The sequence below is a fragment of the Oryzias latipes genome, chromosome 10 (genome assembly GCF_002234675.1).
Source record: "Oryzias latipes chromosome 10, ASM223467v1".
NCBI lineage: Eukaryota > Metazoa > Chordata > Actinopteri > Beloniformes > Adrianichthyidae > Oryzias > Oryzias latipes.
The window spans coordinates 15,795,623-15,806,268 of record NC_019868.2 but is presented as its reverse complement, the minus strand read 5'-3'; the positions used below and the strand labels follow the sequence as shown (position 1 = coordinate 15,806,268).

Sequence of the window (10,646 nt, the reverse complement as noted above, 5' to 3'; positions counted from 1 at the left end):
TTATTATTATTATTTTAAACCAATAAAAACGAGACGGGTTCAGGGTGGCTCGGATCACATGACATCCCTACACTGCCTGCACTTTGGTATTATAATGTTTTCAGTACCACCAACCATTGTCTTGTTCTACAGTTATTAGGAAAGATCCATGTTTTACTACTTCAACAAATTAAAATTGTTGTCGATCCGTGGGACTGACGATCCAAGTAGCGGTTGTGACAGTGTTTTGGTTCGGGTTTTTTTGAATTTGTATTTGAAAAAGTGAGGAGCTGCTGTGGAGCAGAACAAGCTAGCCCTTGCTAACAAGTCGGGACAGCCGCGAGGCCTCATCTGGACCAGAACTCGGTGAAGCCATGGCCAACATAGCAGTCCAAAGGATAAAACGGGAGTTCAAGGAGGTGCTTAAAAGCGAAGAGGTTGGTTACCAGGTTTACCACTTCATTTTCTGCCCTTGCCGTGGCTAAATGAGAGTGACGCGTTGCTTGCTCAGCTGTCAGCTTGCTAGTCGCTAGTAGTTAGCTCAAGCTAACTGCACCTCTCACAAAATTGTACAAAAACACACGTATGCGGCAGCCAGGAGACTGTCACTCTACGGAGTCTCAAACCAAATAAATAATTTTATTTTGAATCCTATTAATACATTTTATTTTCTCTTTCTGCTGTAAACGAGCTTCGCTAACATTGCTAACTTGGGGTGTATTTCATGGCTACTAAGCTAGCTGGGGTGACTACAGTGAATTGGTCAAATTCTCTTTTCGTAATGTGAAGGCATTTCATTTTCCATGACCATGTTGCCTTGACGCTGTATAGATTGGCTTAAACATGTACATTACAGACAAGTATATAATATAGATGTGTATGTGCAACAAGTCGAGGTCAACTTCAACAATTGTGAGGAAAGTCAGCTTGTGCTAAGTAGGCAGATTGGTGTTTGACAACCTTCTTTGCTGAATGTCGGATGTTTTTCTGCTCACTTTTCGTCCCTTTTAGACCAGCAAAAACCAGATAAAGGTCGATCTGGTGGATGAAAACTTCACAGAACTTAAGGGGGAAATAGCAGGCCCCCCTGATACACCGTATGAAGGTGAGACATCAGCTAAAACTGTGTAAAAATGTACCTACTGTACTACAAGGTTTCAGAGTCATTTTTGAACAAAACTTTATTGATATCTGTTGTTACAATTTAAATTGTTAACTTTCATTTCATTTTGTTTTGACACTTTACTTTTATTTATTTAAGGAGGTAGATATCAACTTGAAATAAAAATTCCAGAGACATATCCATTTAATCCACCCAAGGTAAGGATTCCCAGTTATTATTCTAAATAAAAACGTGTGATTTAACATAGTTAGTTGAGCTGTCCCAGTGTTTTTAAAACCATTTTTTAAAATTGCAGGTGCGGTTTATCACAAAGATCTGGCATCCCAATATCAGCTCAGTAACAGGTGCAATATGTTTGGACATTCTTAAAGACCAGTGGTGAGTCACTGTTGCAGCTTTCCTTCCTGATGCATTCATGGTTGTGTAAGACAGTATTTTGCTTCTTAACTCTCTGGAACTGAGGGCCTAAATCTTAGTTTTGTCTACTTTTAAATATACCTCTATGTTTTACAATTTGGAAGACAAATTGTTAGCTTACCTGCTATGATTTTAATCAGCACAACCTCACCTATTGGCACTAACTTTATTTAGTAATTTTTCCATGTTGTATTCACTCACTAGACACAAATCATTTAAAAACAAAACATTTTGACAGTGAAAATGTGTTTCATTTTGCTGTGGAAACCCCCAAAAATGTTCAACAAACCATTTTTACAGCATTAAATAATTTGAAAAACAAATGTTTTCAACAAACTGTTTTGCAGGTCTCAAATGAAAATACAAGAAAACAATTCCAGAGGAAATTCAGATATAAAAATAGTTACTGTTACAGTTGAACACATTAAGGCACATCACAGGTCCCGCACCTCCATACTGTGTGCTTCCTAATGTTGTCACAAAGGCAGTGTCTCCACTTCATTTGAAGTAGTCTCTGGGTGAACTGCGGCCCATTTGAAAGGTTTTACTGGAATTCCTGCTTTTTGCAGCTATTGTTATTTTATTAAAAAAAAATTTAATTCATTGTTTTTCTTGAACTCTCATATGCCTTAGTTTGAGCTGCAGATATACTAATTTTTATAACAATAAAATGAATGACACAGTGTGGATTTGCATGTATAACGTATATTCAGTTATCATGACTCTGAGTCTAACTTCAGTTCTTGTAATATCATGCCGTACTAGGGGTGCTAAATAAACTCATTACCCTCTCCTTCCCTCTCACTCATGGTGCAGAAAGAATTAAACAAATTCGTCCTGGCAGGCAAAGGGAATGGTATCCCACATTCCTTGTGCTGTCGATCTAACAGCAGCACCAGTTACACCTACTTAATTGAATTAATTTGAATAAAAGTAAAATAACTGTCTGATAACTATGTGTTATTTTTAAGTTGACTGAACTCAAAAAATGATTTATCTTAATTGAAGCAAATAATGAAGTTGGATCAAAGTAAAAAAGTTTATCTTTCCAACATCCATACATGGTCTTATCACCCTCTCATGGTGGAAAAAGTATTATCTGAGCTTCTTCATCCACTAAATCCTCTTCAAATGGACACGCTATTCTGCTTCACCTCTCTGAAAACTAACCTTCAACTAAACCTGCTCCACACCAGGTTCTGTTCAGAGCATGAGTTGCTATGGCAACTTGACATACCCTGAAACATACTTCTGTTTTTGGAACCGAAAGCTGAGGTTATCAACTTCCTTAGCCTCAAACTTACCATGGGAGCTGGCATAACCTGCATTCTGGAATACCCCCCAGGTGTTCTCCTCAGCTGGAATCTGCTCACAGCTGGAGGTGTGTCTGGCTCTTGTTTCCTCTATAACAGGGGGAACTGCCTTCCTCCCGCAATGGCGGTGACCTGGAGTTTTGCATTTCATCGCAGGATTTCCGCAATTTTTAGAAAAATCCTGTCGTTCCCCATCCAAAATAAAGAGAGGGTCGGCATTTTCATCATCAGAGTTGTGACAGCCTTTCATTGCAGCAGGAAGCTTGTCCTTATACGCTTTTGTGATTTCACCGCTGTGCTGGTAGATGAAAAAGTTCCCCTCTCTCTAACCCCTCATAAAGTAAAGTTGGCCTTTTTCAGTCTGCAGTTGGAGTCCTCAGATTCAGATGATGGCCCTGAAGCCGGCACTTGTTCCTCTTCTTCCATCCGAATAGTCAGCTGGAGTCCCTAATTGACATTCATTTTTTAAAGTAATAAAACATCACTCTCATTTAGAAACTACAACTAATTGCCACATTCTTTCTGTCACTCAATGAAAGCTTAATCACAGAGTATTAAAATAAGTTTATATTTGACATTAAGCTGATGTCACAGCCTCAGGACGCCGTCAGGTGTTGCTTGATTCCAAAGGGTTAAACGCTGCATTTTGACTAGAAGTATTTTCCATCGGTTTGAAGGCTAAGGGTGTGGCTTGGTAGTTTATCAGATCTGCTGTCGTTCATTTCTTTCATCAGCTCCACCTCAGGTTACATTAGACACATTTCAGAAGCAGACTTTTCCTAGGAACTGCCTGTTTTGTTGCATTTGAAATGTTTCAGTTGTAACCAAATGATTAAGCAAGATATACAAGGTCGCACAAGACTTTTGGAGTGTACCAAATAGGAACTAAAGCTGCTTACCTGTCCCGTCTGACTCGTTTTCCATCTTCCAAAAGGACTTCCTGCTCATCCATCAAAGAAAGGACATTTTTGACTGATTTACCTTTGGCCTTCTTTCTAAGGTTACAATCAAAATAACAATTTTTTTATAAACCAAAGTCAACTTGAAGTGGTTTAACGTGAAAAAACAAAAATGTAATTATGTCTTAGTTGGTTGTTTTTCTTTTGAATAGGTTGGCTCAGTCTTGGCTAATAACCTCAAAAGCACCAATATGAGCAAAGTTTCCAGTCACGTTGTGTGGATGTTTCAGAGATTTAGCACGAGTGCTTTTGCATAAATCAACTACAAGGCCTGTGATGATCAGTATTTGGACCAGTTGTTTTGCATATTATACTCTTCTGGTTAGAAAAAGAGGTTGCTAGAACCTAAAGTTTTTGTTACTTCTTCCTTTTCTGTTTCTCCGTTCAGTTTTCTATAGATATATTGCAAACTGTTGTTAAGACATACACACAGAGGTTATTCTTTTTAATCAAAATTACTGATCTGAGTAATAAAAAAAGCTTTAATTTTGAAAAGACAGCCAGGAAATGGTCTAATGCTGTGGACCGGTATCGGTCCGTGGATCACTTTGTCCACAGACAGAAAAAATGCATACACCAACTACGATTATTTCCATTTATTTTATTCTATGAAACTGAGGAAAGTTTTATTTTGGAAATCAACCGGATTCTGTCCACCAAATCTGTCTGTCTTGACGCGTCACGGGATGTTAAGCAGCTGCTTGGACCACTAAGTTAGTAACTTAAAAGCTAGTGAAATCTACCAAAAAAACTTATTTGGAAGTCTCTTTAGGGAGGAATGCTCTTGAAAAAATATACTTAGTCTAAAAAAATAAACACTGTTGACTAAAGTGTCACTGTGTGAGTACTGTGTAGGACTCTTACAAGAAAAAAACCCCAACTAATAATAATCTTGAAACATTTATGCTCAAAATGCAGTAACAGATGTTACAAATCAGAAACTGTTTAAGAATGTTTTATTGTTTTATTCGTCACTGTGGTGGAAAATACTGTCTAAACATCACCTTAACGGCTTTCTGTTGCATTCAAATCCAAATCCTTTAAATATTTTTTTTCAATTAGAACAATCATTAATAATTTCTGACTTTTTTAGGAAAAAAAATGCAAGAAATGAATATTTTTAACACATAAAATGTGCAGTCATAAATAGAACTTAGAACAACTTTATAGGTTTGTACTGACGAGGGATGCCACAATATATTACAGTTTGTATGTAACACCATTAAACCTGCTGGATCTACATGTGTTTGGGTTTAAACATCAGTAGCTTTTCCACCTTTTCAGTGGATTCTACACACCCACCCACTTGTTAGAAACTTGAGCAATGACTCATCTGCTTATACCCCTTTTTGTGTGTCTTTGAATTGTTGCTCATTGCACCACTGAACTTTGACAAGTTCCTGTCATAGAAATGTCTTGGTTGTTATTGGCACTTGCAGTTACTCCATGTGGTTATACATACTATAACATTTTCAATATTTATCCAGAGCTTCTCATTTGATTACTTTCACAGATGTAAACGCAGTTTCTCTCATTGAACCTGATGAAAAACACCAACAAGTTCACAATTTTGTAACGGCACTGAATGTGATTCTTCCAGTGAAGCCTCTCTGAGTCATGTCTTCATTTGTAATAGAATTGTAGAATCAAATAGGATGACTAATTGTCACTTTTTTGGAATCCTAACCTACAGCCTGAATGCCATCATGTGTTTGGAAAACATCTGCATTCAGTTTTTCTCCTCATTTGTCTGTGTTGTTGCTCTGTCGTTTCAGGGCAGCTGCTATGACATTGAGGACGGTCCTCTTGTCTTTGCAAGCTTTGCTGGCGGCTGCAGAGCCAGATGATCCGCAGGATGCAGTGGTAGCCAATCAGGTAAGTGTGTTTGGAATTTGTGGGTCTGTTTGAGTCAACCAAGAAACAAAAACCAAAAAAATCAGGTTGTGATCTTTATTCTTTTGCTTGTACAATGTTCTCTCACTATATTACCATTCACCTTTCGCAGTATTGTTTTGTGGATTTTTTGGTGAAATTTTTGCATGCTTTTTTCCGTCAGCACATTATGTTCTTCATCCTGATTGGCTGCAGATAATTTTCAGTCAATCTCCTCTGTGCTGTGTCTCCTGTACATTACATACTACATTAAACTCCCACAATTGACAATAATCTTCTGTCGCAAGCAGATCTTTGCTTTCATTGTATGATACTGGACTCATTTCTTTACGTAGGTTTCAACTTTAAGAGTTTAAACAAAAGAAAAAAATCTTTAAAAAATAAAGAGGACTACGTTATGGATTTAACTTATCTCATATTACTTTTGGAACGTAACTCCTGCAATAAACAAGAGACAATTGTACTTTTCTATAGACTTATATGCATAAAATAATTGGCCTGGGTATCAGCACTAATTTCTTGGATCAATTGGATCCGATTCACCGCAGCTTGGATCGATCAAATTCACTATCCACTCGATTTGATTTGATTTTGAATTTACATGGCTTACACATTTGGACATATTTGTATAGAAATACAACAATTATATATGTTTTGAAGATATTCATGTTAATCTGATGCAGCTCACATACTGTAAAATTGTAAAAAGGAGAAGCTCCCTCCAACAGAAATGTGCAGATCATGATGTTCCTCCTCTTCTGGAAGGCGTTTCGGTTTGGCCACTAGGTGGAGCTTGCGCTAAAGCATTACACCATATTCCAGAAGATTTGAGCAAAAAACAGTGCTTTAGACCACAAATGGTTACTTGTATATAAAAACGGTTTTTTAAAAGAGTTTGGAAAATTCATGCCTGTGAGTACATAAGGATGTTAATTTAGTCAGCAATGTATGTTAAGGTCGAGCAAGCATTAGCCATCCAATGGGAAATTCCATTATACGTCAGCATCAAGCTGGCGGATTTTCACTTTACTGCTGTTTTGCGTAGGTCACCGGAAAAGGAAAGGTATAAAAGATGAATCTGTACTTTTATGAATAGTTTATTGATTTAGCTTAGATTAATTCAGCTTGATTTATCGATTTTTATCAACCCAACCCTTTTAAAGAACAACAAAAAACAAACGTATAAAGCTAAATTAAGTGTAAAATTACATTTCTGAGTATTTCTTTGTTCAAATCGTTTTGAATCAGGAGAAGATAAAGCAAAAATTCAGTTGGAAAAAGCTTGTAGCGGTGATCTAGTGGTGATCAAGTGGAGACTGGCTTACTCTGCACCAACAGTCCTGCTCACAACTAGGAGGTGAAATTCTGATGAACTCCTGCAGCCTTGCAGAAACTGTCCTAGAAAACGACAGGTTTTTTAAATTTAGCCCAAAACCGGCATAATCATAATTAAAAGACCACTGGGTACACTTTACATATTTGATCAGCTTGCACAAAGAAATTGAGATGTATAATGTTTACAATGAATGCATTGAACTATTTTAACATTTTTGAGATGGGGACTGGAACTACATTACCCTCTGATGCATGACATCAATTACCGCTTACAGATTGATGAAGGAAAATGGACTTTCTGTTGGGGTAAAACCAACACATCCTTAATTAACATAATTATAGCATGACACATCTGGTGTGATGAAAAAGGAAAACGCTGTTGACATGTAATTACAACTATAATATTACTCATCAACAATGTTTAGTAAAAAAATACTTAAATTTCAAATAAACTGTCAAGTTCTGTTGGCAAAAATGTGATCTGCATGTGATTATGTTTCATGTTTGTTCACTTCACAGTACAAGCAGAATCCAGAGATGTTTAAACAGACGGCGAGACTCTGGTCTCACGTTTATGCAGGCGCTCCAGTCTCCAGTCCGGAGTACACACGCAAAATAGACAAACTCTGTGCCATGGGCTTTGAAAAAGTATGTACTTTTGTTTTTTTATGGCATTTCCTACTATGTTGTACTGCAGAATGAAGACGAGAACATAAAGATTTGTTTTTTTCTCTCCCTAGAATGCAGTAATAGTGGCGTTGTCATCAAAATCCTGGGATGTGGAGACGGCGACAGAGCTCCTGCTCAGTAACTGAAAATTGGTGCCCGCTTCATCCGAGTCTTGAACCCCATTTTTCTCTCTTCACACACACATGCACACATGCACAAACACAACGTTGTCATCCAAGTTTCGGCTGTCTGAAGACGTTTTTTCTGGAACCCTCTGTTTGACAGCAGACTCACCTCCACTCCTCCCCAGTTCGCCCATCCTGTCACACATATACTGTACCGCACTCCAATCAACTGCTCTGTGAGCGTTGACCTCTGGTCCCTTTCATGCTGGTTCAACGTTCAGCTCGGTTCTACAATCAGAAGCCCATGTCACCTCCTTCAAGAGCAAAGTCCAGAGTAATAGCCCTTCCCCACATCTGTCCGTGTATCTCCCTGCTTTTTGTTTTGGTTCAGTCCAAGAAGCAGCTGTTATCAGCTTATTCTTGCCTATGCAGTGCATATTTTTTCATCTTTGATCACCTTTTTTGTTATGCTTTTTAGGAGTGAGCCAAGAGTTTTCATATTTTGTTGATCTGGTCAAGACTTGAGACACTTTGTGTCTGTCTTCTAAACAGTGAAGAAGTTGGATCATACCATTTTAAAATACATCTCTTTCTATTTTTTTTACATTTGAAATTATGACTCCCTTACAATAAGTCCTCTTAAAACAGAAAAGTGCATCTTTACTGAGTTATTTTTTCGACGTTACACATGTGGTGTTGAAATCCGGGCAAACTATTGAATTGTGGGCAATCGCAGGAAAATGGAGTATGCCCCGATTGCCCTAATATGCATGAACTAAACACATTATGCATCGCACCATGTATCATACAGGTTGGCTTTTTCCATACACCAGAGACCCGTTCAAAGCGTCTTCCCGGTGTTCACACAGCAGCAGTGATGCTCCTCTCCTGAAGGGGGCTCCACTGCAGTCTGGGGGAGAAGCCTATTTCTACACATGTTGTTGACTTTTTTTTTTAAGTGTCCCAACACCACATCTAAAGCAATCCATTATTTTGCCCTTAAACCTACAAAAATTTTAGCAGAAGTTTTCAACCAATCCTCTACAGTAACACAACCTGTGACAAGTCTGGATGTCAACTGTTCAAAATGACTTTGAATGCATCATCTTAATCACACAAACGGATAAATGTCAATGATCCATCTGTAAATAAAGATATTAAAGTCAGTGTAAATTAATCTGTTTGTTCTTTCTGTTCTATTTCAAAATTTGTGTTGTAAGATTAAATGACCACCAGGACAAAAATATTCAGTTCATTAAAAACCTTTTCCAGAATACCTAACTAGTTCTAGAAGACCTAAATATTATATTCTTGCTGCTGTGAAGCTTTCAACATTTGTTTATGAGGTTGTTTTGCCATGCATGCATTTGAATAGAAATGTGATTGGGGGGTGGGGTGAAATTAATGCCAGACCAACATAAATGTAACCTACAGGGAGTTGCATCACAGTGTAAATGGAACAACCGCTCTATGGTTGAAGAATTTCCACGGCTTATGCAGATCCGTGCACATCTTTAGTCGATATTTGTGCAGAACTGGGTTCTGGGTAGCTTTGTTTACCTCCCGATGGCGCAGAGCATTTTAGAAGAACGTAGCATGGATGGTAAAAACATGTTCCCCCTCATTTTTCATATATTAGGTACAATCCTGTACCTAATACAGTAAAAAGTAAAACGATGCTGGATTGTAGTACTGTGCCCTGGCATCTTTGCGCTGCATACAGGTAACCAGGCATCCTTCTGAGATGAGGGTGAACCTACTTTGACCTACTTTGTGATGTAAAAATATCAGTAGTTGCTTTTAACCTTAGAAAGGAAAATAAAGGATAAATGATTTCCCCATTTTGTACGTTACAACAAAAAAGGAAAATGTCAATTTGAAGGACGGACAAAGACCGCATGCAGGTGTTGCTAATTGACATTCTTGATCAAAAGGTGTGCAGACCTATTATGAATGCTTTCTGGCATGCTCTGGTCCTCTATATATATATATATATATATATATATATATATATATATATATATATATATATATATATATATATATATATATATATATATATATATATATATATATATATATATATATATATATATATATATATATATATATATATATATATATATAAATATATAAATAGAGGTTAAGACAGCAATAGTTGTAACGTGGCTTAAAATATAGCATGTCGGTCTGAGGGTTATCTGGAGTTTAACGTTCTATATAGAAAAAAATAATCTCAAGTACAACCCGTGGAAGACAGTTGCCCATCCTCTGTAAAGTGACTGTTTCTGCATATTTACCCCGAGGACAGTCTGCCGAGTGCTCAAAGAAACCCCCTACAGAGCTCACACATCATACTGAAAGTAGAAGTTCCTGACACCATAATCATGGTTGTCAAATATGGTTTGTTAAGAAGCAGATTTTGAAATAAATTTGACTTCACAAACTGCATCTGAATAAAGCCCCAAGTGTTTATTCACGCTGTCAATAAAAGAGAATGTTTCATTCCCTACAAAAACAACAAAATGTTACATAAGTTGCTGTTTTCTGAACTCCTTTAACCGGGAAAGAAACAGCATCATTTGTTTATTAGATTCATAGACATTAAATTGTTTTTAATAGTAATAATAACAGATTAATAAACACTTGCCTGAAAAACTTCCTGAAATAGATTCAACCTTTGGGTTCAAACACTTTAGGAAAACAGAAGATTTAATTATTAAACACGTTCTTTTTAATTACAAATAAGTTGGACAAAAAAATGGAAGTTTGAGTTTGAAAAGTTAGAATAAAATCAAAGTTTTATAAAAAAAGCTTTTGGACTTCAAACAAG

General features: G+C 37.0%; 1 protein-coding gene across 1 annotated transcript; it reads left to right on the top strand.

Moving 5' to 3' along the window:
- The first annotated feature begins 63 nt into the window (after positions 1-63).
- LOC101174511 (ubiquitin-conjugating enzyme E2 K) lies at positions 64-8,990 on the top strand. The gene is made up of 7 exons (XM_004073293.4): positions 64-416; positions 991-1,084; positions 1,241-1,299; positions 1,398-1,480; positions 5,567-5,666; positions 7,539-7,667; positions 7,760-8,990. Exons 1-7 carry the CDS (start codon positions 354-356, stop codon positions 7,832-7,834), a joined length of 603 nt encoding a protein of 200 aa, XP_004073341.1. The 5' UTR covers positions 64-353; the 3' UTR covers positions 7,835-8,990.
- The last annotated feature ends 1,656 nt before the right edge of the window (positions 8,991-10,646 follow it).

Bases quoted from the DNA above. Each gene is read 5' to 3' on its own strand.
- LOC101174511 (XM_004073293.4), top strand. From the start codon at position 354: ATGGCCAACATAGCAGTCCAAAGGATAAAACGGGAGTTCAAGGAGGTG. The intron at 1,481-5,566 runs GTGAGTCACTGT...CTGTCGTTTCAG, and splicing joins GACATTCTTAAAGACCAGTG to GGCAGCTGCTATGACATTGA. The intron at 5,667-7,538 runs GTAAGTGTGTTT...TTCACTTCACAG, and splicing joins ATGCAGTGGTAGCCAATCAG to TACAAGCAGAATCCAGAGAT.